The 26018-nt window shown below is 52.0% G+C and overlaps 1 protein-coding gene across 17 annotated transcripts in view; it reads right to left on the bottom strand.

Moving 5' to 3' along the window:
- The window catches only part of Cacna1g (calcium voltage-gated channel subunit alpha1 G), a 65356-nt gene that overhangs the window by 22358 nt on the left and 16980 nt on the right, over window positions 1-26018 (bottom strand). For 11 of the 17 annotated variants that reach the window (XM_041665736.1, XM_041665719.1, XM_041665721.1 and 8 more), the window contains exons 9-20: window positions 25340-25716; window positions 12881-13032; window positions 12010-12195; window positions 11808-11922; window positions 11573-11728; window positions 8480-8548; window positions 6893-6977; window positions 6615-6811; window positions 2902-3333; window positions 1973-2073; window positions 1717-1840; window positions 10-78 (exon numbers count right to left, since the gene is read on the bottom strand). In XM_041665736.1, the coding sequence (XP_041521670.1) occupies window positions 10-78; window positions 1717-1840; window positions 1973-2073; window positions 2902-3333; window positions 6615-6811; window positions 6893-6977; window positions 8480-8548; window positions 11573-11728; window positions 11808-11922; window positions 12010-12195; window positions 12881-13032; window positions 25340-25716 (2063 nt within the window). The remainder of the gene's footprint in view (window positions 1-9; window positions 79-1716; window positions 1841-1972; window positions 2074-2901; window positions 3334-6614; window positions 6812-6892; window positions 6978-8479; window positions 8549-11572; window positions 11729-11807; window positions 11923-12009; window positions 12196-12880; window positions 13033-25339; window positions 25717-26018) is intronic. The other 6 variants (XM_041665722.1, XM_041665723.1, XM_041665727.1 and 3 more) reach the window with 1 other exon arrangement.

The raw sequence follows: 26018 nt of genomic DNA, 5'->3' as shown, positions 1-26018 counted from the left end.
CCCCCTCACCTTCACTGTCATCTCAGCCAGAAAGACCGCGGTGAAGATGTAGTTAGAGAGAGTCAGGAAGATTCGTTCCTGCAGGAGAGAGAAGGCGGGAACCACCCGTCAGGAGGCCCAACCCATGAACCAGATCTGCTCTGCATGAAGAAATCAAAACAGCTCCAGAGACTTGTTCCCTCACCGTGTCACCTCCGGCCTCACTTGTGGCTCTGGGGAAAGTTTTGCCCCTGCCCAGAACAGAAGAACCTCTGCTGTGTGCTGTAGATGGGATAGGCTGCTATCTGAATCTCTGGTTCCTTGATTTCTTTCTTGAAACTGGAGCAGGATTTAACTAGATCTCCAACCCTGCCAGCCATTCTACCCAACACACTTGCTTTCCTGCTGTGAGCCCCAGAAATGGTGCAGCGGGCAGGCTGGGATGCTTGGGCACAGACTGTGCTATCCTAGGTACTACGTTTATGCCTATGCTGGGCATTGGTGGTGGTGACCCAGTGCCCTGGCGTTTATGGGCTGAAGTCAGCCCTATGGCTGAGAGGGGAGCTTGAGGAATGGCCAACAGTACTGAACATGTGTGTGTGTAACGGGGAGGGGCAAAGGATGGAGACAAAGTGGGAAGGCGGAGAGACTGTGTCAGGGTGTATGGGTCTTGGGTGGACAGCAGGCAGGCATAGGGGGTGCACCATCCCGGAAAGGGAGTCCCCAGTGCTGGCACTCTCTCACCTACCCACTTAGTCCTGGTGGGCAGGCCCCTCCAGCTCTCAGGCTTTCTCCCCCTCTCCTGGCCTGGCTGGAGCCCACCCGAATAGAAACCAAGTCCCAGCAGCACTATCTGAACAGCGATGGGGAAAGCAGCAAGGAGGAGTGAGGGAACCTCTGACCACCTTGAAGCAAGTGGTGCAGATTGTCAAGAGGGGGAAACAGGGCCACCTTGTCACCCTTCTAGAACCTGAACTGTTGCCAGTGGGAAGGGCTCTGATGCCAGGCTGGGAGAGGCAGCTCCTAGAATAGGCTGGGCCCATCCAAAGAACTGAGGCCCTTGGGAAGGATGTCTAGCTAATGAAACCTCTGACCTCTGCTGTTCTGAGTACAAGCAGAGGTGACCAACGTACCTCCTACCCTCCAAAGGCCCCCCAAAGCATAGTTGCTTGAGACTTGGTTAGACCTCAGGGAACAAACAGTAGCTCCTCCATTCAGCTCTGTGTTACCCTCGGGGTGGGGTGTGTGTGTGAGATGTCCCCGAGCAATGTACCAGTCACAGTGACACTGAGACTCCTGGCCAGGCACAGGGAAAGCAGTACCGTTCTGCCCATACAGGATCAATCTTATGTGTCACCTCATCTCAGGACAGGGCTCAGAAGATATGATAATACATATAAATATATATATATATATATATGTGTGTGTGTGTGTGTGTGTGTGTGTGTGTTTATGCAATAAAGTGCCCAGCTGGGTTGTTATGCCAGTAGAAGAGAAACTGAGGCAGGAGAGGACACTGAAGGCATCTTGGCGATGGGACCAGAAACAAAGGCTAGAGTCCAGGAGACCTAAAGGGAGCCCTGGCTTATCCCCTTGCCATGTCTGTGATGTGTGACCTTAGGCAGACTGGGGACAGTTTGAGCTTTCTCTCCTACTTTTCTTATTCTGACTGCTAACCCAGGAGGAACCTGGCACTCAGCACAATTCAACAGACGTGTTTACACCCTGGTGACTCACAGCGCTGTGGGGGTCAATTTTGGGGCGCTCCATGGCGATGGTGATACAGTTGAGGAAGATGATGACGAGGACCACGTGGTCAAACATCTTGTGGGTGATGATCCGGTGACACAGGAGACGGAACCTGCTCCAGGGACAGAGGTAAAGGCTGGAAGGAGAGGTACCTGCAGACTACTACCCCTGCTGCCTTACCCTGGGACCCAGCCCCATGCTGGCATCCCCATGGCTGGCATCCCCAGGTAGGGACACAACGGACCTTGACTGAGGAGGAAAGATGTAGGCAGACCAGGAATCTCGCTCTCGGCAACAGGCAGGAAGCCGGGCTCTGACCCAGGCTCGTATTCGTTCCCCTTTGCTCTAAGAAAGGAACACCGGGTGTGAGCAGGACCAGGACTCCAAATCATCAACGTCTGTCTCCTGAGCAGCCCTGAGCCTGGTCCATCCTTCCCAGCCTCTACCAGCCCTCTGCCCTGTTCTTTATCTTTATCTCTAAAACCACCTCTCAACTCCCTACACACCAGCCCCCCAGCATCGTCCTCCTTCATCCACTCCTCCTCCTCTGCATCCCAGGTCTCTTGCCTCCAGCCTCCAGCCTCCAGCCCAGCTCCCTGCTTTTCTTCCTCCCCTCCCTGCTGGGTTTGGAAGCTGCATCACTTATCAAACACTGTACCCATCACAGCTGTCTGCTCAGATCCACCTGGGCAGAGGAGGCATGGCCCCTTCTCATGGGCTACCCCTGCATCCTGCATCCCTGTCCTTGTGCTCATCTTCAGGGTTAAAGGGGTGGTGAATGGGATGGGGGAGGAGGAAGTGGCTGAGGACATGCTGTAAGTCAAGGCTTGTGATGAGGTTCAGACGAGAAAGGGGGACAGGAGGGGAGGGGAGCGATCAGTTTAGAGAGATGAGTGATGGGTCTTCCTGAGTCACAGGGGGAGGGCCATGAAAGATTCATACACATCTGCCTGAAACCATTCATATCCACCAAGGACAGTGGAGAGCAGTCAGCCCTGGCCACAAGCATGCGGGATTGAGGCTCTGCAGGGTGGCAGAGAGAAAGAGGCTGCTCAGAGGTCAGATTGCAAACTGAGCATTCCTGGTGACAAATCCCTTATACTGCTGCCTGGGCAAGGTTGCCCTCTCTCAAGATAAGGGGTGAGGGGTCACTGTACCCTGTTGGGATCTTACCAGGTTGCCCTCGTCATCACCATCATCTCCATCCAGTGGAGGGTCATCTGGCCTCAGGGCCCGGGCCAAACGCCCTGAAGCTGACTTGCCATTGCAGTCTTGGTGCTCAGAGGCAGAGCTTCGGCCACTGGCTGTGCGGTGCAAGCCTGGAACCTGCAGGGTGTCAGGCAGGTCAAAAGAGCTCTTGGCCTCACGGTCCAAGGAACCCCTGTGGCGATGATCACTGCCTGCTGGGCTGGCCCGCTCCTCTTCTGAACTCTCATCCTCATCCTGGCTCTCCTGACCCTCTCCTGACAGCAGGGACCTCCGTTCGCCACTTGGGCTCCTACGCTTTAGGCTGGGGGCCCGGCCCAAGCTGTTCCGGCTGGAGCGCCTGCTGGTCCAGCTACTTGCAGCACTCCAGGGACTGTGTGGGGAGCTGCGGGCACTTGGCTGTGGAGTGAGCAGAGGAGAAATGAACTCAGCTGAGGCTACAAGGATCTTCATTTCTCATGTGTACCCCTAGCCTGTGAGCCTCCCTGGAAAGGACATTGGGAGAAGCGATGTTAATCAAGAGTCTGGAATCCAATGCCTCAGTTCCGACCCTGTTTCAACTTTCCAGTTATTAAGCCTCTCCGTGCCTCTGTTTTTCAAGCAATAACACTTGTTTTTCATTTAACAGGTAGATGAGTATTGTCATTACCGAGAGGCAGCATAAAATAACGGCAAGAAAGAACTCAGTAACAAGAAAGACAGTGGTTCTCAACGTGTGGGTTGCGACCCCCTTTGGGGTCGAATGACACTTTCACAGGGGTCACCTAAAACCATCAGAAAGCACAGATATTTATATTTATGATTTATAACAGTAGCAAAATTACAGTTATGAAGTAGCAACGAAAATAATTTTATGTTTGGGGGTCACCACAACATGAGGAACTGTACTAAAAGGTCGTAGCATTAGGAAAGTTGAGAACCACTGACAAAGCAATCCGACTGAAGGCCAGGTGCAATGATGCAGGCCTATAATTCCAGCACTTTGGAGGGAATTAGAGACAGGGAGCAGGAGTTCAAGACTACCCTTGGCTACACATCAAGTTCAAGCTCAATGTTAGCCTGATACAGAGACTCTGCCTCAAAACAAAACAAAAAACAAAAGTGAATGGAGGACCCGAGTAAACATTTCTCAAAAGATGACAAAACCTGCAAGCAAAAACATGGAAAATGTTCAGTATCCTAGCCGTTAGGGAAATGCTAATCGTTTCTTTTCCACCTTTGTATGTGTGTGGATATGAAGTCTGTGTGTGTATATGTATGAGATCTCTCTCTGAGTGTATGAGATTTATGTGTGTATGAGGTGTGTGTGCATGAGATCTGTGTGTGTGTGTATGAGATCTGTGTATGTATGAGATTTATGTGTGTATGAGGTGTGTGTGTGTGTGTGTGTGTATGAGATCTGTGTGTGTATGAGATTTATGTGTGTGTGTATGAAGTGTATGTGTATATGAAATGTGTATATGTGTATAAGATCTGTGTGTGTGAGAGAGAGATTGTGTGTATATATGAAATCTCTCTCTCTGTGTGTCCTGAGTTCAAATTCAGGTCCTCATGTTTGTGTGGCAAGTGCTTTCCCTCCCGAGCCATCTCCAAACTCCCCAAATACAAGTTAAAGCACTAAGTACCTTACACCTGTTGGAATAACTATGGTCCAAGTCAATGTGGAGAAAAGGGAACATTTGCACACTGTTGGTGGGAATATAAATTAGTACAGCTACCGTGGAAAACCATATGGAAGATCTTCAGAAGTCTAAAAAGAGAATGACTGTATAGTCCAGCAATTCTACAACTATAGGTATAGAGAGAAAATATTCTAAATCACTATGCAAAAAAATCCCAGCTCTGCTCTCATGTTCATTGCATCACTGCTCACAATAGCAAAGTGTCCCTCAGCCAAAAGGATTTTAAAAATGGGGCTACACAGATGGCTTAGTGGTTATGAACATACAATGCTCTCTCAAAGAAAACATCACGAGGTTCACAACTGCTTATAACTCTGGTTCCAGGGGGATAAGACACACTCTTCTGAACCCTTGAGAGCACTGCATACACACACACACACACACACACACACACACACACACACACACGTTTATAATTAAAAATAGAAATAATTTTTTAACTAAAAAGAACATATGGCACATATACAACACTCAGCCTTTAAAAAGAAGGCGGCTGGGGAGATGGCTCAGTGGGTAAAATCCCTACCACACAAGCATGAGGGCCCAAGTGCGGGTAGCCAGCGCCCATGGACAAAGCCAGGTTGTGCATAGCTGTAACTTTAGCACCGGGTCAGGGGTGGAGACAAGCACGTCCCCCAAGTTTGCTGACCAGCCAGTCTCGACAGTCAGCGAGCACCAGTTTGAGCCGGAGACTCTTTCTCAAAAGATACGGTGGAGGACAATAGAGAAAGACATCCAACACTGACCTCTGGCCTCCACACATGTTCACACGCGCACACACACAAACATACGCACTTAAATCCAAATAGTAAAAATGGAAAAAAAAAATCCTGTTACTGCCAGGAACGTGGGCGACCTTGGAGAAAAGGATACTAAGTAAAATGAGCCAGACACAGAGAGGCAGATTTTCCCATGATCTCAGTTTGGATTCTGAAAGGAATGAATGTATCCAGGAGCTGAACGGTGGGTGCCCCATGGAGCTTGGGAGGCTCGGAGTTATTGGTCCAAGGGAACAAAATGTCAATCAGAGCAAAGAAGTACACCTATAGTAGCACGGTGCCTATAGAGAGCAATGACGTAATGCATGTTTTGAATTTGGTAAGAGAGTAGACATATGTTATGACACAAAAAGGTATGTGAGATGCTATAGTTATTAACAGCCTAATAACATCATTTCATATTCGCATGCACCAAATGCCACACTTTACTACATAAACATATACAATAATATAGCAATTATAAAAAAACTCTTAGCTAGCCAATGTGGTGGTATGCACCTTTAATCCTAGCACCCTGGAGGTAGAGGTAGGCGGAGCTCTGTGAATTCAAGGCCAACCTAGTCTACTAGTGAATTCCAGGCAGCTAGAGCTACATTGGGAGACCCTGTCTCAGAAAAGCAAAATAAATAAATAAACAAATAAATAAATAAATAAATAAAGTCTTGGCTGATGGTGCACACCTCTTATCCTAGTACTCTGGGAGACTGAGGCAGGAGGGTCATGTGCTCAAAACCAGCATGGGCTATGTAGTGAGACCCTGCTTCAAAATGCCAAGTAAAATAATAATAAATTAGAGGTAAAGGCCTAAAAATAAAAATAAATAAAAAGACAGTATGAGTATAGTCTTCTGCACTATCAAATTGGCTTCGTCACTCACTCCAGCCACTTGAGACCGGGGTCCCCATCAGTGAAATGGAAGCAATGATGGTACCTCTCTCACAGTACTTGGCCAGTAAAGATCTCATTCACAATATCCACAGCAGAATCTAGCATGGTAGCAGGAGCTAAATGAGGGTTTAAGTATAAAGGGGGAATGTGTACCCCATCCTTGATCTATAGGAGGGGCCCAGAAAAGTTAATCCTGCCCAGGGTCACATGGGATGAGAACAGGGGCGCTGGGTAAGAACACTGCTTCCCTAGCCCTGGTTGCTCTGTCCAGCCCGTCATCCTGCTGCCCTGTTTCTCTCCCACAGTGGGACACCGACGTGCAATCCCTTACCGGTGACTTCATCTCATGATGGGCAGTTCCAGGTTCAGCGGACCCACTGCTACTAGTGCGGCGAGAGCCGGGACCCAGTGCCTCCCCTACACCTGTGCTGGAGCTCTTGGGCAGTGACATTGGGGTAGCAGCCGTGTGGATGATGAGGGGTGGCAGGAGGCTCTTCCGTAGCTCTGGGTGTTCTCCCAAGGCCACCACTGCGGGAGGAGAGGGGAGATCCTGAGTCCATCCAGGCAGGTTCGGGGACAGAGACTATTCCCCTCAGGGCCTTTACTCACAGGCCAAGTGCTTCTTCCTGTCCCCATCGCCATCCACGCTGGGTGAAAAGAAATCAGGCTCTGACTCGGACTTGGTGGCATCTCCCTAGGGTCAGGGAATGGTGGATCATTAGGACCCTGGACAGGGAGGTGTCATCAGTCTGGGACAAGGGCTCCCTCTCATCACATGAACACACCACACACAGACCACAGGAACCAGCAACCACGACAGGAGGCATGCATGGGGACGGGCCAGACCACCCAGGCTGGGGGCCTGGGGCTTCCCATGGCTGATGCCTCTGCCTCCCACCAGCCAAACCTTACAAAAGGCCATGGATAACCAAGCCCACAGCACAGGCAGCCTGGCTGGACTGGCACTAAAACTAACTGAGGGGACAAGGGGTGTCTGGATGGGCAGGTGGCATAAGCCAGAGGGGTGGAGAACCAGGGTGAAGTGGTCACTACAGCCCCAATTCCAAAAGCCTACTCAGGACCCCTTCCCCTCTCCTCATGTCATCCCTCCCTGAACCTCATACGTGTGGATCTGTGAAGGAAACAGAAAGACCCAAGCCAGAGCAACTTAGCACAAAGATGGTACGTGAGTCCCTTGACCCCTGGCCTCCACCTACCCCAAGCTCCAGCTTCTTCCTGGCCCCATTTCTACTTCTCTCTCGGTCTCTGGGATAGATTTTTTTCCCTTCCTTCTTAGCAGGTCAGTAGGTTTCCCAGTAATTATACACTCTTCCTTAAGAAGTTATTAAAAAATACTTGATTGCTACTTTTGATAAGGACATAAATACTGGATAATTGGCATCTCAGGGGATCATTTTCATTAACTCAGTTTACATCCCTAACGAGGCCTTTAATTATCAAGTGGGATCTCCAGGGGGCTGCTAGGGATGCATAGCCCTATGGGGTCCCATGAGAAGCCTGACTTCGCCCCACATTCTAGTGTCAGTGCAGGAAACAGCAAAGTACAGGTTTGGCTTGAGGGGCCAAATGGAGAGACGTGCTCAGAGACGGCTGGTAGAATTTAATTCAGTGACTGGTGGTCAGAGACTCAAAGGTGGCTTTAAAATCGTGTTACAGGATGACCAGAGCTACATCCATCCCTGCATCCTCCAAAGACTTGTACTGAGCTGAGATATCTATGGGACCTCCAGTGGAGACCAGGGCAAGGGGTGATGGGGGAAAGAATGAGGGAGCATGTTCTATGACCACAGGTCTTACTTCCACCGAGGCCGGATGTTTCAGGCTCCTTCAGGACCCAGGTGCGGGCAGGCACGCATGCGGTGCCCACATACGTGTGCACATAGAGGATTCTAAGTCCCTTCCTTCTCTGGCCCATCCACAGGCCTGGCAGGGATGGGAATGTGCCCTCTGCACCCTGATGTGGGTAGAAGTAAAAAAGTTCCTCCCTTCCGTGTCCTTAAGGTGGGGGGAGTGGGGAAGGGACTTAAAATCAAAGCAAACCTCATGACACCAATGACCACCACGGCGACCACAGGTTGCACGACAGCTGAGCATGAACAGGAACACAGAGACACAGGGGCAGAGTGGAGGGGGCACTGGGCACAGGGGCATGCCGACTCGTGATCGCATACCTACCCCCTGGGAGTCGACAGGCAGCTGAATACAGCTTAACTGTCCACTCGCATCTTCCCGTTTGCTGATTTCCTACAGGGAGAGGGGGAGGTAGGGGAGGGCTGCTGTTCACAGGCACTCAGGCCTTCAATAGATCAGCAATGTCCCAAGAGGATGAAGAAAAGGAAATGAAGGACACAGGGTAGGGAGAGTGGGGACAGGACAGCCTTCTAGAATTCAGCCTCAGGCTCCCAGGCCTGAATGAATCTGAAGGGTGAAGGCAGAGGCCACAGAGGGAAGGCAAGTGCAGCAAGGATCAAGTCCTCCAATAATCCTTGTAAGAGTAGCCACCGTGCTTTTCTGTGGAACTAGGGGTCAAAGTCGTGGCCTTGACCGTGCCAGGCAAGCATTCTACTGAATGCATCCACGGTCCTTGACTTTTGAGGCAAGGTTTCACTGCACGGCTCGGACGGGAATGGAACTCACGGTCCCCTTGCCTCTGCCTTCTCAGGACTAGGATTACAGGTGCGTTTGCCACCATGCCCAGCCTTCAACGGCTCATGAGCAAAGCTCACGTCCTTGCAAGGTGGGAGATGGCACCATTACAAGCATCCTGCAGGGTGGGCACCTGAGGTCACAGAAGTTAAGGAAATTGCCCCATCCTGTGCAGTTAGAGACTATGGGCTGCGCCCCACATCTCCCGCTAAGAGCACAGATCCCTCTCTCTGTTCCAAGGTGTCAGTGTGGGCTGGAGGGGTAGGAATGGGCGGAGGGAGAGGATGGAGAAGCGGATAAAAGATAGGACCAGGGCCTCAATGTGGGGCAGAGTCCAGTCTCATCGTTTCTAAGACTCTCAGCCCAAGTCCTCTCCAGTCAGAATGGGTGCGATTGCCCAGGGTGGGATGAGAAGGGACAAGTAACAGTGGGATGGCGGCCATGATGTCGTTTAGTATCAATTAATGGCTACACACAGGGCCTGCTGCTTGTTCATCTAATTAAGAGCATGGATGACAAATATACAGGAATTCAGGGCACTACCCCCTGGGAATCAGGAAATCAGCAGCCAAGCAGGCTCTGTCCCCAAAGCCACCCCTACCCACTCTTAGCAGGATGTTAAGGCCAGCAGGAGAACTACCCTTGAGGTCTCCCGCTGAGGCTCGCCAAAATGGGGCAGTTGCTCCTTCCACTGAGGTGGGTTGTCTTGTTTATAAAAGCAAAACAGTATTCCAGGTTATCACGACCCCAAAACTAGCCCCCCTTGCCAGACTGTGGGACCTACCGAAACCCTACAGAGGAAAGGACAGGAGGTTCCAGAGGTGCCCGTCATGAGCATTGAATGACACCCCATGCAGGACAGTGGGGCCGCTGGTCCAACCCCTCAGGGCTCCAGCTGCACCCCACCCCAGGGAGAGGAAGCTTAACCTTGAAATTCTTCCTCTATTGTACACCTTACCTGAAGCATCAACCCCAACCCAGCCCTTGAAGGCACCAGGCCCTGGGTGACACTTTCCCCGGGAAGGGCACTTACACTACGAAGGCTTAGGAGGGAATTTCCTGTGAGGCCCTTGTCAGTCCTTCCCATGCTGGGAAAGCTCTCAGGCCTCCAGCAGGGCCAGGGTGACCAGGCCAGACATAAGGGCCTGGCAGCTCTGTTCCCACACTCAGTCATTGCTGCTGCCTAGCAACCAGGCCAGCTCAGCTGCATTCAATGTAGCAAGGTGTTTGTGAAAGCCAGTTGGTGGGGAAGGGGCTAGCTATCTATGCTGGACACCCCAGGTCTGCCATGGGAGCTAGATGAGGGAGGATAGGCTAGGGTATTTTCTACTTCCTTCAGGATTTTTTTCCCCTGAGAGCCTGAGAATAAACTCAGTCATCACGAATTGTTTTTGGAAGGGACTGAAGAGACCCTTCCCCATTCAACTCTTCACTCTGGCAGGCAGCTAGTGGCTACCAATCATGACGCTCTTGGGAGAACCCTGTGGTATCTCTCAAATCTTCAGATCCAGGGGGAAACCTCAAAGAAGCGTCCTATGGCAAGGACAGCGCCAGCGGCACACTGGCAGTGCAGGAGACCCACCCACCTCTCACTAAAGCCTCCCCCACACACCTCAAGCTGCCTTTGCTGTCACTCAGCAGGGAGGAAATGTGGTCATGGATAACTACACAATTGAAAGGGAAGTGGAGAAGGGCCAGTGAGGGACAGATGCTCCCTCCTGCACACCGCTAGTGCCCAACACGCACACCCCCTCAGCCCAGCCCGGCCCAGGGGGAACAGCCCTCCCTTGCAAGACTGGGAAAGAGTCGGAAAATAGATTTTTGTTTTTCCACCGTGTGCTAGGTATTTATAGACCAGGCCGCAGCGGGAGTTTCCATCCGGGTCACCCAGCGAGAACTGGACCAAGAGCTTCTCCAGGCCCAGCCTGGTGAATTTTTAGGTTGGGTCAACCTGCCCTGTTTGAGGTGCTGGCGTGACGGAGTGGGGATGAGAGCTTGGGTGGGAAGACGGGCAGAGCTGAGGGAGAAGGAGGTAGGTCTTTGGGACAGAAGCTGTGCCCTGGCACAGCCAGGGCAGGATCAATGTGAATCAATATTAATTGATAACGCTGCCTGTGACGGAGGTGATGGAGTCTGGGCTGGAAATAGGACGCTCATCTCTGCCATGCCCACAGCTAATTGGGCTCATTTCTCACCCTGGGCAGCTCAGCCCTGCCTGGGGCCCTGGTGGCATCTTCATCAGCTCAGCCTGTGCTCAGATGATTTGCACACAAGCCTCCCACACCCCTCAGCTCAGATGGATCCTCCCTACATGTACCATAAAGGCCCATGTTCTGGGATTCGACTACCTAGGTCCTCAAATTTGGCTTGTCTTTCTGGGGAAGGACCTCGCTGACTAAAAGGACCCTACAACCTGCAAACTTACAACCCACACAGCCATCTCCTGTCTCACCCCTGATGACAGCTTCAAAAGACCCAGCACTCCCCACCCCAAGTCCACCCTGGCTTAGTCCAGAGAGTCTCCCAGGCCTCATGGTAAGCAGCAGAAAGAAGGGACAGTCATCCCTTCTGGGAGTTGGGAGACTGCCCTCTTAGGGTGAGATGGGCAGGGCAGGGGGTTACCTCTGCCTGGAAGCCCTCCACCAGAATGGCGACAAGCAGGTTAAAGAGTACGTAGTTGCCAAACGTCATGAGGGCGATGAAGTAAAGGGCAGCCCAAGATGATGTGGAGGCCATGCCGTTGTAGAGGACTTTATTCCAGTCCTCCTGAGTCAGAATCTGTGGGCAGGGGACAGGAGTCAGGGCTTGACTGCATGCCCAACCTCCCCAGCTCACCCCTGCCCTACGACCCTTGAACCTGAAAGACAGTGACGATGGCCCAGAGCAGGGAGTCAAAATTCTTCCGGTCTGGCAACGTGTCCCCATCCCGTTCCGATGCAAACTTACAACCAAAGAGATGCATGCCCAGGATGCTGGAGACACAGGAAGTTCCAGATCGGATCAGGGTCCTGTGCTCCTGCCTCTAGTCCCACCCCACTCTTGGCCAGCAGTGTGCTCACCTGAAGATGAAGATGAAGAGCATGAGCAGCATACAGAAGGTGGCCACGTTGTCCATGGTCTTCATGAGCACCACGAGCTGCCGCTGCAGTGCCGGCAGGAAGCGTACGAGCTTCAGCACCCGCATCAGGCGGAAGGTCCGCAGCACCGACAGGCCACCTCCCTGCTGGCCCACAATCTCCCACACACTGTGGGAGGCAGGCAGCCTGAGTCCCTACACCCCTGCAGCCTGACTTCCCTTTCTGAGGACCCACTGGTGACCTCTGAGACCCAGCTTCCCAGCACAGGTTGGAACAAGGTCAGGCACAGTACGTCTGGCTTCAGAGGAGCTGAAAATCCAGGTGACAGCTCCTGCTTGCTTGACCCTCCCCTCTCAGCCAGAGATCACATCCTGGCAACAGGCCGCCCTCTCCTTAAATCCCACCAATGCAAGAGCATCGAGTTGTGGAATATTTGCTTTGTTCTCTTCTAATGAAATCTAAAGCCAATTCCAGAAACCAATAAAGTCGTTCTGGCCCTGGGTTGGGGGTGGGGGATGGAATTCTTTCCAGGTCTTGGAAACCCTAAAGTAAGTTGCTGGACGTCTGAGTTGGTTTTCCAAGCACTTTGTGAGCAGAGAAACTGACGGCATCTCATTCTTCCTCCAACCCCACTTGAGAGCCAACTCTCTGATCCTTACCCACCCCAGGCCTGGGTAGGGTCGAGGACAAGAGCTAGATGTAAGGAGGGCAGCCGAAAAAGGGGCCTGGGCTCTAGGAAAGCAAGGCGAGACCCAGAGAGAAGATAAAGGGTGGAATTCTGAGGCCATGTCTCCCAACCCAAGCCATCCTGGCTGAATCTCTTTCAGACAAAGGCAGGAGGGGGCAGTCGTACCTGATGACAACAATGACACCGTCGAAGATGTTGTAGGGGTTCTTGATGTAGCCGAAGGGACCGTATACGAGCAGCTTCAGCAGCATCTCCAAGGCGAAGAGGCTGGTGAAGACGATGTTGCTGATTTCCAGGGCGTTGGTGAGCTCCTCGGGCTAGAGGGCAGTGGCGTATGTAGTAGACTCATCCCCAAGTCCCATATCCCAGTCCTCCTGAACATGGGGCCCCAGGGAGAGGAGAAGCCCAAATGGCAACCTTAGGGAGTATCTAAGAAGAAAGGTATTGAAGGACAGCCACCCTGGGATCATTCCCAGGGTTGGATCTCAGGTCCCAAGACTAAAGGTTTTTGGGGGGCTACTGTGTGGGTTCTGCAGTTTCTCCTAGGGGATCTAAGATTTTTTTTTTCAGTTCCTGTATTAAGACCCAGACTAGCAAGGTACATTAAATGGGGGCACACCCCACCTTATAGTCCGTGCAGTCATACATATACCACAGCTACTCCATGAGCTTGGCAGCCTGCTGCAAATAACAAAGGCTACGCCTGCTTCCTCCCAGATAAATTGCAACTGTACACGTTCCTGGTCACTCGTGTGTTAGCAAGCAGGAGGGCAATCCCCAGAATGAGGATGCATCTGCAGCTTGTGCCTGATGGTATCTGGACTAATCCTTACCCTATCCTGCCACTCATGCTGTGACCTTCAGTAAGATTCCCAACCTCTCTGGCCAACTGTAAAACACTTGAGGTTATTCCTTTTATGTTCCTATCCAAGGTCTGGGATGGGACCATGAATGCATCCTAGCGAGGCCCTCAGAACAGACGACAAAAGTTGTCTCATCTGCTTGTTCCAGCTCACTAGCCTCTTCCCTCCAGTATGAAGGAAGAGCCTGCTGTATGGTTAGCAATATACCAGGCATTGAAAGAGCTGTAAAAAGCACGCCTCCCAGGAGCCCCGTGTCTGGCTAGAAACAAGTTGTATATACACTAAACAGTTGAATAACCACAAGGGACCTTAGAACCTGCCGTGGTGCCAAAACATATGATCCAGATAGAAAATCTGGATGCTCAGGGCAAGATGAGGGGAGACGATGCGGAGAAAGGCTATGGGAGGGAGCACTTGTGATGAACTCCGAAGGGTGAGTGGGTCTCCCAGGAGAGCCCCAGGGTCGGGGAGAGGTGAGTAGGCAAGAGGAGCTATCATCCTAGCTGGGGGAGAAGGGAGGTGCATGGTTTGGCTGTGGGCTGGGATGTAGGTAAGGATGTGATTATCTTAGTGGGCTCACTGCCCACCTGACAGGTGACCGCGACAAACCAAAAGCCCTATGTGCATAGTAGCAGCCCGGCCAAGAAGCTGAATTACAAGAAATACCCACATCTTTGCAGTGGTGAAGGGTGCGTTTAATCTTGGGAGGCAGAGGTAGCTGGATCTCTGTGAATTCGAAGACAGCCTGGTTTACAAAGTGAGTTTCAGGAAAGTCAGGACTGTTACACAGAGAAACCATGTCTCGAAAAACCAAGAAGGGGGGGTGGAGAGAGAAAAGGGAAGAAGCAGCCAAATGAGGCCTTCATTCCATCAGACACCTCCTCCTGTTTACCCAGATGACTCGTCTGGCTGCTCAAGCATGAAGCCAGGTCCTTGGCGCAACCAAATGTATCTTAATGGCCCCAATCTGTGTGACCAGGCTGGGAGGGCAGTTAGAGAACTGGAAGGAAAGGGCCTCTCACTAGTGGGCTGGGACATTGGGGGTGGGGGGTCACAGCCCATGCATGGAGTTCTTCCTAAAGGCAGGCCTGGGTGTCTGAGGGTCACCTGAGCTCCTGGGGGAGCTCTTTCGGCCCTCCATTGCTCTGGCAGATCTTGAGTGAGTATTTGACTCACCAGCTCTGAGTCCTGAGAGGACACGGTAACCAGCTCTAGTTAATAGGGTCACACCAAGGCGGGACCTTTGGCCCCTCCAGGGTCAGCACAGTGCAGAAAGCAGGGAAGAGGCCGTTTAAGTGTAGATAAAGCCCAGCGCTCAGACCTCTTCTGACCCCACTCTACTCCAAAATCCAGTGACCAAGTTGCTACTGTCAGTGAGCCTGCTCCACTTACACAGCCCTCCTCCCTGAGCCTTGAACACACAGGTACGGCCACAGGCTCCAGGCCTGAGCAGGCTTCTTCACCTGCCACCCACCTAACAACCTTCCTCTGCGTATGCTCTAGGGCAGCAGAAGAAGCTAGGAGATGGTGGGAATGGGCTCTAAGACAGAGGGCAGGAAGATCCGGGGAAAGCGAATTGTCCTGACCCCGATAACACTAAACCATGAGGATTCAGACCAAAGCCACAGAGACAGTAAGGAGCCCGGGAATCCAGGCAAATGACGGCTGAGCGCAGAACACATCTGCTACAGATGTGGGTGTCAGGCACAAGCAGACATGAAAGCAGCATGAGGTAGAATCCACAAGGGTGGATTTTAGGTCACAGAGAGTACATAGATTGAGCTTCTCTAATCCCAAACCCCAAATTCAAAACCTCCAACTTCCTGAGAACCAATGTGATGCCACAAGCGGAAATTTCCACCTGACCACGTGACAGGACACAGTCAGAACAAATATACCAGCTAGGCAGGGTGACACGTGCCTTCATTCGCAGCACACACCTGAGTACCCAGAGGCAGAGACAGGCAGATCTCTGTGAATTCAAGGTCAGCCTGGTCTACATAGCGAGTTCCAAACCAGTCAGGACTACATAATAAGATCCTATTATAAAACCAAAACCAAAAAATTGAGACAAAACAAAAGCACAAGTATTCTTCAAATATATGATTTTTAAACCAGGCTGAGTGTACAAGGAGTATATTAACCATCAATGAACTCAGACATAGGTCCTGAACCTAAAATATCATATTATGCACATGGAAATACTCTCAAATCTAAAACACTTCTGGTTCCAAACATTTTTTTCTGGGTTAGGATGGGGTTCCAGACAGAGTTTCTCAGTGTAGCTTTGGCTGTCCTGGAACTAGCTCTGTAGACCTGACTGGCCTCGAACTCACAGAGGTCCGCTTACCAAGTACTGGATTAAAGGCAAGTGCCACTACCAGCTGGCCCAAACAATGCAAATGAATACAAGATAGTTCAATCTGTACTTCAAAAATCCACTAAGACTCAAAATGCATCAAACTCCTTCCAAACAGCTGAAAGCATAGTAACTTTCAAGACTTTTTTGGAACCAAGTAGACCAAGGAAAAAGGGGGGAGGGGGAGGTGTCTCACTATATAACCCAGTCCAGGTTGGCCTTGAACTCACACACCTTCAGCCACAGTCTCCTGAGTCCTGGGCCACCATGCCCTAACAGCACCATATCTTTGATATGCAGGGGTTTGCTCTAAAAGTGCAAACAGCTACTGTGTGTACACAGGTTTCATCCTGGGGACCCTAGGCAGTCTGCATCAATAGCCTAGGGGCACATACTAGCACAGTTTATCAGCACACAGCAAAGGGCTCAGAGAGAAGGCAGGTACAAGGGACCCCTGGAGGGCTATCCCACGGATCTCCATCAGAGAGGTGGGGCAGCAAAGGCTGAAGACCCCACCCAGCTCTGCCAAGCAGTTTTGGAGAAGCTGGGGTGCCTGGTATGGGTAGACAGTGAACAACCAGGCATTTGGCCTCAGCCTTGCTACTCTTCTGCACACACTTAAGGGCCAGGCCTCTCTTTTTCCAAAACCTAATAGTCCATCCCCTGGTGATCCATGGAAGAAGAAAAACAAAAAACAAACCAACATAAAACCTTCCTTCTCCAGAAAGCCAGGTCCAAGCTACTAAATTGGAGGCTGGGAATGTTTTGCCAACACAGGACAGGACACAGACACAATCTTAGTAACACGGTGGCCCTAGGGACTGCAGCCATAATTCTGACCACTCACAGGGGCAGAGGTGGAGTCACTTTCGCTAGAACCCAGTGGACGAAGGGCCTCCCAGAGTTCATTTCCTCTACACTTCCAACCAAACAAGGGATGGAGAGACAGGACATGGCCTGAAGAGACTGAAGCTTGCAGAGGTGTGGGAGCTTGACGAGTTACATGGCTTCTTTGCAAGTCTCACGATACCACATCTACCACACTCAGTCCCTGAGGCAGGTTCCAGGTTCCCCTCATGCCCTTCCTGGCTTCAGATCCTCTTTCTCTGGTCTCTGACTGGGTATCCCCTGCCGTTCCTAGATGTCAGGGCCGAGTGAATACATTATATAAGAAGTGGCTGACAGCCTGAGCCTTTGCAGCTGAGGCTGGGACCTCTGCTCTGTGTTGATGCTGGCTAGAGTCCCTCATTGCCCATCTCCCAACCTGCCCTCCCCTGATCATCACTGTGCAGTGAGTTAACAGGGTCAGCAGCTTGCTACCATACCAAGTCCCTTGACTATGCTTTAAAGTGGCCTCTGTGGACAGGACATTCTTGATATAAACGTGGGACTGAACCCAAAGACAGTAGGCCTGCCAACTCCGAACCTTTCTACCGTGTGACCTTGGGAAAGTCCCTGAGCAGCTCAGACTTTCCGGAACCTCTTGTGTTATACAGAGAGCCACCACCTTGCAGTGAGGCTTCTCTGCAGGACAGGGGAGTTCAAGGCTACGAAGACTGAAGACTCGACGCTCAGGCCCAGGCTCGGGTGGCCTTGTGAATCCAGACGGTAGAAGCAGGACTCAAGTGTGCCAGAACAAACTCTCTGTTCTGCGAGCCACAGCTCAGCGGGAGAAAAAGCTAGGAGCAACACGGAGCTGGAAGCCAGCTAAGTCAGTGGGCCAGTACAGGAGGGGGCACTCAAGAAGAATTATCCGTGGGAAATATCCCCAGCTGGTGTAGCAGCAGCACAAAGGGCAGGGACTATGTGTGTGGTTGGGTGGGTGGGTGGGGGTCATACTCAAGACCCAAAATGTCGTGAGTGGGAAAGGATGGGGCTGCAGGGCCCACAAGGAAAGTGGCTTCCAGCCACAACTCCAGCAGGACCAGCCTTGGCCTACAACACGGGGCCATTGATGTTTCTGCAGGGAGGGAGGAAATGTGCATGTCTGTGTATTAAAAAGATTAATCTGGCTGCAGTGGTGGCAGCCTGCAGATGGCTTGGAGGGGAGATGAAGACCAATTAGGAGATACTGCAGCTGTCCCAGCAGGAGGCCCGAGAGCTGGTTCTGACAGGCAGTGAGTGCCTTTCCCAGGAAAAGGTGGAGAAGCCAGACCAGAGCTACGAAGGGGCTGGGTGAAGCTACTCCGGTCTGCTCCCCATGCCTAGTCCATTTCCTTAGCGCCTAGCAGCTCCACCAATCCTAGAAGATTCTGCTCACCAATCTGGGCTCCCCAGCTAATCTCAACCCTGTTTTTGCTGTCCCCAGTTCCTATTCCCAGGAACTGGAGTCTACGCTGACTGCAGGGACAGATAAGGGTGCCTGAGTCAGGAGAAGGCAAGTATCCTGGAAGGTGTGAGAAATCAGGGGACGGTAGGGTGGTGAAGAATTCCCAAACAATCTCACAGACCGTATACGGCTCTCAGCCCGGATATCACATCTCCGCAGACTTCACCCCCAGCACCCTCATTGTATTTCCCCTGTATCCCTAAGCCAGCAGCTAGCTTTATCTCTCCCACCATCTCTCCAGCTACTAGAAGTTTCCCAGCTGAATACTTGCCAGGTAGGCATAGCCCTGCCAGTGCTGGCTCAGCTTCAAGACAGCCAACCCGAGCCCCGGCCACTTAAAATTCTGGAGCCTTGAGCCTGGCATGGTGGCCCATGCCTGTAATCTCAGTACTCAGGAGGAAGAGGGATAAAGAGTTCAAGGTGATTCTCAGCTATGGCTACATTTTAAGTTCTAAGTCAGCCCGGGCTAGAAAATAACCCATCTTTCACCAAAAAAAAAAAAAAAAAAAAAAGTAAAAGAAAAAAAAGTGTGTGTGTGTGTGTGTGTGTGTGTGTTGTGTGTGTGTGTGTGTGTGTGATGCGAATGTAGAGTGCTTGCCTAGCATATGTGGGGTCTGGGTTTGATCCCCCAGCACCATGCCAACGAAACAGTGATACACACTTGTAACCCCAGCACTCAGGAGGCTGAGACAGAAGTATTGCCTAAGTTTGAGGCTAGCCTGGGCTACACAGTGAGACTCTCATAAAGATGTTAAAAAGGAAGGGAAGGGAATAAGGAAGGAGGAAAGTCGGTCCTGCTCCTTACCCTCTTGGTCAACCTCTGGCCTGAAGCCCATGGTCGGCTATTGAGGGCCAATCTCATGCTACTGACTTCAGAGGGTTCCTGCCCGTAAGGTCTCTGGTTCAGGTCAGTCTCCATGTCCCTGCCTCTCTGCTATGTTCTGAACTGCTGAGTATAGTAAGTCAGTCACGAACAAGGCTGTGCTGACCAAACAGCCCATGTTTGCTGGGTGGCCGCATGGTTGTGTTATGCTCGGCCCACAGTTACCTGTTTTCCTGTTTCTGTCCCAAACTTGGCCACCCTTGGGTTCCTTCCCACACCCAGCCTGCACCTTCATCTTCCTCCTCCTCCACCTGCACTAGGATCCCTTATATCAGTTTTCCCTGTCGTTTCTCACATGGCGCTCTCCTGCTCTGGCCCCAAACAGATGCCCTGCACACTCAACTAGAAGTCACGTCCCTGCCCCAACACGGCCCCTCACCTTGCGAGGAAGGATTTTTCCAGCCCTTCTGGTAGTAACTGCCTTAGCAATATCCAGCCAGGACTTCACCTGGTCTCGGTGGCCCTGTGCAGCCACCTCCTGCCTCTCTAGGGGACTCTTCTCCAGCGGTCTCTTTTCTCCTCAGCCAATATTCTATAGAGTTCATCCTAGGCCCACTCCCTCCCTCGATGCCCTCCCTCCACCATCACCTCACTTCCCACCCTCCAGCTGTCACTGGAGGGAGAGTGTAGAGGACACTAAACAAAAGTCCTCCAAGTCCCTAGCTTCTCATCCAGACGGCCAGTGCCTGCCTGATAGCCCTCTCAGCATGGCCCACAGCCATCTCAAACTCAACACGTCCAAAACAAAGCCTTCACCTCCTCTTCGAACCTGCTCCTTCCCCCTCTTCCCACTCCACCGTGCCTGGGGATTCTGCGTTGGAGCCTCATAGTTATCTGGGAGTCATGCTTGCCCTTCATCCATCCCGACAGTCGGGTGCCAGGGCCAAAGACCCTGTCAGTAGGAGTACAGCCCCGCCCACTCCTGTCCTCTCTGTGCTGTCCCCTTGACAGGGCTCTCATTGCCTGTCATCTGAGCTATAGGAACAGCTTCCTTACCCCTCCCCCACCAGGCCTGCACCTCCTGGCGGCTCAGGCTTCCTCAGAGCCCTCCCTCCCATTCCTGCCACTCCTGACTTGATCACCTTATGCCCCTATGCCAAGCCAGGACATTTCCAAGCTAGGCTGCTGGCTGTGCCCTCATCCTGCCCCCTCACCTGTTGTAAAGGTGTGAACACCTCTCCTTTGTCCCCTGGAGGCCAGCACCTGGCATTGGGTGTGAATTACCATTGAAAAGGAACAAAAACACCGCTTGGGTGCTTTGGCTCTGCCCCCACCCTCTGGCATCCTAGAATTCTCCCAGTGGGCTGTGCCCAAGATGTGTGCCCCATATGAAACTGGGGAGGCCTAGAACCAGGGGATGCCTAAAAGGACACAGCCCCATAGCTCCAAACAGTACCCTACTTACTCCCCTCAACCAAGACCCCTTGAAAATATGGGGCAGGTCGGCCATCAAGGAATTGTTACCCAAAGTCTTGCTGGGCCCACGGGCCCTGGTCCACAATCTGGAAAGCAAGGGCCAGGCCCAGGTAGAAGGCATCCACAAAGCCTTGCCTTCAAATGCCACGCTTGGAGTATCTATGTGGCATATCTGTGTCTGAAGAGAGAGTGCTCCCGGCTTTCAACAGAACCAAAAAGGAGTCTGTGACCCCCCTTCAACAGTCTAGGCATACCACGTGTGGACCCCACCCCCATCATACCCTCACTTCCTTTGCTGCGAACCAGCCTCAACCACTTATAAATAGAAACCTTCTCTGGACGTGTATCTGCAGTGACAGGATGGGTCCGGACACTAGGGACAAGCAGAATTGTGCCCATCCTGTCCTCTCCTGGCCTAAGAGGCCAGCTACACCAGTCTCTCTCTGTTTTTCAGCTTCCCCAGCCCTATCTGCTGCCATCTTGCTTCTAAAATAAGTGGGTAGCACCTTCCTTTACTGGATTCAGAACCAAGAAGAGACAATTAGCCTATGACTCCAAGACCCCAACTCACAGAAAGGCCCTGGATGGGACACAGGGCACAGCGCCGCTTCTTGGCCCCCAGATATCATCTCAAGTCCCTGCTCCCCACTGGAGGCCTTGCTGCCCCCCCCCCCCCCGCCGCCTCCTAATAGCTACCTGGTGCTAAGTCTAAGGATTTGGGTCTGGTGGGTTCTCCCAAGCCCCCTCCTCTCTGTCTCCAGAAATGAAAACAGAGCATGGACCACGGCAGCAACCCCTTCTCTCCCACTCGACTTCCTCACAGCTCCCAGGATGTTTCTGGTAAAACACAAACCTGGTCATATGACCTGCTAAAAATCCTTGCTAAGAACCTATCGACACAAGCCAGATTCCTTTCTGTGCCTCTTAAGATCTGGCCTGAGTTTTTCCCAGCTTAATCTCGTGTTACTTGTTTGGCCAGCCCATACCCAGTGCCCCACTCATTCCGAATGCCCACACTTAGGTTTTAGTGTCTGGCACCTCTGTCGTCCCCCCTACCCCCCGCCTTGCTGCATCTTTGGATGGCTGTGCCCTGGCTGTCCTGTAGACTCAGCTTAGGGTCCATCCCTTTCCAACTCCACATCCTTGGCTATGGTGGGAACATTTACACCACGAAAACTGGCAAATTAGGTTGGGATTGTTTGTTTCTGTAGTACTAGAGTCTAAAACTCGGGCCTAGGGCATGCTAGGAAAGCACTCTATTCCAGAGCTATATTCTCAGCCTTTCTTTATTTAAAAAAAAAAAATCTGAAGACTAGAGAGACAGCTCAGCTGTTAAGAGCACTTACTGCTCTTGCAAAGACATAGGTTTGATTTCCAAAACCCTCACAGCAGCTCAAAATTGTCTGTAACTCCAGTTCCAAGGGATCTGACACTTCTTCCAACCTCCATGAGCACCTGCTCATACAATACACACACAGCTACCCAACCACACACATATATAGATAAAATAAATAAGTAAATATTTACATTTTTTTTATATACAGAATCTCAGTAAATGGTGCAGGCTGGCCTTGAACTTTCAATCTTTCTGCCTCAGCCTCTTGAGTAGTGGGATGGCCAGCTTAGTTTATTTTGTTTTATTAAGGGCTACACAATAAACATTTATCAGCACCACTGCATAAGTCCAACTCTGACACATAGGATATGTGTGTGGAATGGATGGACGGGTGGGTGGGTCAGTGGGTGGATGGATGGATGGATGAATAGATGGATAGGTGGGTAGACTGATAGATGGATGGAACGGAATGGGATGGATGAATGGATGGATGGGTGGTGGGTGGGCGGATGGATGAATGATGGAATAAAATGGAGTGGATGGATAGACTGATGGGCAGATGGATGAACAGGTGGATAAGTTGATAATTCACCATTCTGGACTCCCTTGTACTGGCCCCTGTTGGTGGGACACATGCTTTGGCTCCATCCTATAGTCACACTACATTACTTTTCTTGCTCAGGTACTCCCCAGTGTCCTGTGTCCTTGTCCTTCTCACTAATCTTTCTGGACACACTAATGCTGCTGGCAAGTGGTTAAGGGACAGGGGAATCAGAGGAATGCTGAAGTCAACATGGTCCCAGCCTTGGAGGTCTGGGGGAAGATAACAAAACGATGTTTTCCCATCAAGAGGAAGGTGGAAGGGACAGGCACTGTCTTGAGCAACGAAAGGGAATAACTGGCAAAGCAGATGGCAGTAGGAGAAGACAGCACGTGAGAGGGGCAGAGGGCTAGGATCACTTACAGCATCCCCTCTCCAGGGCTCCCCAAGCTGATCAATACCAGAATTGATGGATGTAATCACTTCATTAAGAGCCCCACAGGGACACCAGGAGCCTGGGGCCCAAGAGCCACTGCAGTAGCATCTGCAAGCCTTCCTTCCAATCAGCTTCACTTCCCCTGCAGTCAGCTCCATCTGAATCCTGAGCTCCCCCTCCCTGCCCCATCCCTGTCCTCCTTTGCATCTGGACCTTTGTCTCTGTCTCTGTCTTCAGTGTCCTTCCTGTCTTCCTCTGTCTCTCTAGATGTCTGTCTCCATCTCTTGTCCCCTTGTCTCTGTCTCTCCTTCCACAGTTCTGTCTCTGTCTTTTCTGTCCCTTTCCCCCTGGGTCTCCATCTTTCCCTCTAAGCATCTGTCCCATCCCTGCGTCCCCTCTAAGCCCCTCTGTGTCGCTGTCTCTCAGCCCTGCATACTTTCTCGCTCTCCTTCAGCCTGCTCAGAAGCCCAGATGGTGGGACATTCACGCCACAGTGCCTGCAAGCACAGGACCATGGCAGCTTCTGGGGTTTTATGCCACCCTGCCTACCCTCTGAGCCTTCCAGGCGGCAACCAGTCATCTGCCCAGCCTGCTGGGGACTCCCACTCACTCTCATGGGGCCGTCAGCCACCAGGTACTAGGACAAACTTATCCCTCCAGCAGATGCTGCCCGTTCAAAATGAGGGCTAAGGGGGAAGCTAGGGTTGTCGCCTCTTTCCTCAGGAACGTGGGTAAGGAGATGCCGGAAGCACCTCAACTAATGACTTTTCTTTCCTCTCCAAAAGGGGCATCCTTCTTGACATCTAACTGAAAGCCCTCTTGCTGCAGCTTCATCTGCCTTGAGCCCGTGTGACTCAGCTTCTTCCCCGTGTAATCAAAGCCTCCACCAGCAGCATCTGGCCAGGCATGGACTGCTGGGTGCACCCCCCACCCGGGGGGGAGAGGAGGGCACCAGAAATGTGCTCCCTTGGGAGAGCAGGACGGGCACAGCCGGCCCTGAGTGAAAGAGAGGAGGTGGCAGTTCAGGCTAGGGGATCCGAGGTGGCAGAGGTTAGAGATTGCCATCTCTTGGGTCACAGAAGGAGAAGATGCTGTCCCCACTCTCCCCCAACCACCTGGCAGAGTAGAGCACCTCTCTGCGGCAGAACCAGCACGTGCATACATGCCCACACCCCACGCAGCCCAGACACAACACACCCACCCAGTGCCATGCATGCCCACCCACTGGCACTACAGCCGGTGTGTGGTTCCAGCCAGACACACACACCTCTCTGACACAGGAAGAACCGTACATAGCATAGCTGCTCTATACCCTCCATACCGGGTCCTTCGAGCAAGAGAGAGTAGAGCCAATGGGATGGGTTAATGAGGGGTGTGCCTGGCCAGACAGGACAGTTTAAGAGTCAAAGGCTCATGTCATCTCCAGGGCAGAGGTCAGTGAGGTGAGGCTACGGGGTCTCAGAACCCACTGGAAAGTGAACATTTTACTGCTTTCACACACCCTGGCTAGGTGCCTACTGGTTGAGACGCCCCTCCGATTTCATGCTGGACTGTCTCGAGCTCTCAATACCTCTGTCTTGGCATGGGAATCAGGAATGAGGGATATACACGCTCAGTTCCAAACCAGGAAAAGAGAGGCTCTGGTGGCCAGTCCCCTCCCTGCTGCCCCAGGATGGCCAGGACACCCAGATGAGCAGTATTAGGGAGAACCTACACACACACATTGCGACTGGCCAACCTCTTTAGACAGCCCAGGCCAGTGCAGTCCCCCGAATGGCCAAACATTCCATCTGCACAGCTTGGAGGTAGCTTCCTCCTCTCAGCCAGATCTGTAGCCGGCAGCCATCATCAACCCACAGACTAAGCTTCCCTCTTCCACATGACAGTCCTTCAAATATTTGAAGACAGCTCACGGTCCTTGCTGAGCCTCTTCTCCTGACCAAACACCCTTCTCCTTGGAGCAGCTCCTCAAATTCACTGATTTCTAGTCACCTGGCCATTCTGGACACCCTTACCTACCCAGAGTTACCCCAGTTCACAGCAAGGCTCTGACCTGAGGCCAAGCCAAGACTGCTTCATGGCTGCTCCCTGATATTCTCTCAGGCACGGCCACTCAACACCGCCAATCCCTCACTTCTACCTGAATGGCCCTCCTGCCTGTCAATCACCCTCTGCTTACTGAGTTAATACATCTCCTGCCTGCCTTGCCTTCTCCAAAGACCCAAGTCTCTTCTGGTGGCTTATTGCGTCCTTCTTCTGAGAAGCCTTCCCAGACAGAACATACCTGCAGCTGCCTGGGCAACCTCTAGATTCAGAAAACACACAAGGACAATCATTGCACTCACCCTCGAGAGACCCCATCACTTCCTTTCCATCCCCCTCTCTCAGCCACTTCAACACAAAGAGGAATCAACCCTAAGGAAGAGCTGTTATCTGGAGCCAGCCTAGGCTGCATCCTTACCTGCTCGTGATACTCGATGCCCATGCTGAGTGTATTGACCAGGATCGCGATCATGATTCCCCGGCCAAAGTATTTGCTATCTACGATCTTCCGGAATGTGTCACAGATGAGTCTCCAGAAAGCTAGCACAGAACTAGGCTCCGCATCTGGGCCTAGGCTGCGCTGTCGCCGGCTGTGGGGGTCCCGGAGGTCACTGTGCTGAGCATCCTGTGTGAACTCATACACAGCCTCACTGTCTGAGTCAGGTATTTCATGGTCGGCGGACTCTGGCTCCCCTGCCCCTGTCCGGGCACAGTAGGGGCAACTGTCTGGCCCACAGGTTCCACTGTCTGCCTTGGAGCAAGGGCTGGAGATCTTGCAGGAGCTATGGCAGGCTCCTGGAACAAAAGAGTAGATGTTAGAGCATCAAGATGCTCGCCAGGAGCTCCCCTGCCCTAGGAGGATGTAGAGGCTGTGGGAGAGAGGCTGGGGGTTACAGTCACCAGTATGCTAGGCACTTAGTGAATGGGTTGTTCCTGAATAACAAAATATCCCAATGTCAATGGCACCCTATTGATGGTCACTTCTGAGGATCCTAGAATTGAGGTAGAGAGGTAGCCACCATGTCCTCTGTGATCCTGTACAGCTATGTCCTATGGAGCTATGTCCTATGTCCTAGGAGCTTTCTGTCAGGAACCTA

This window comes from Microtus oregoni, unplaced genomic scaffold, assembly GCF_018167655.1.
Source record: "Microtus oregoni isolate MIOR12 unplaced genomic scaffold, Mior012 000015F_ref0000493, whole genome shotgun sequence".
In the NCBI taxonomy this organism is placed as follows: domain Eukaryota; kingdom Metazoa; phylum Chordata; class Mammalia; order Rodentia; family Cricetidae; genus Microtus; species Microtus oregoni.
This window is presented reverse-complemented; position numbering and strand designations above follow the sequence as displayed.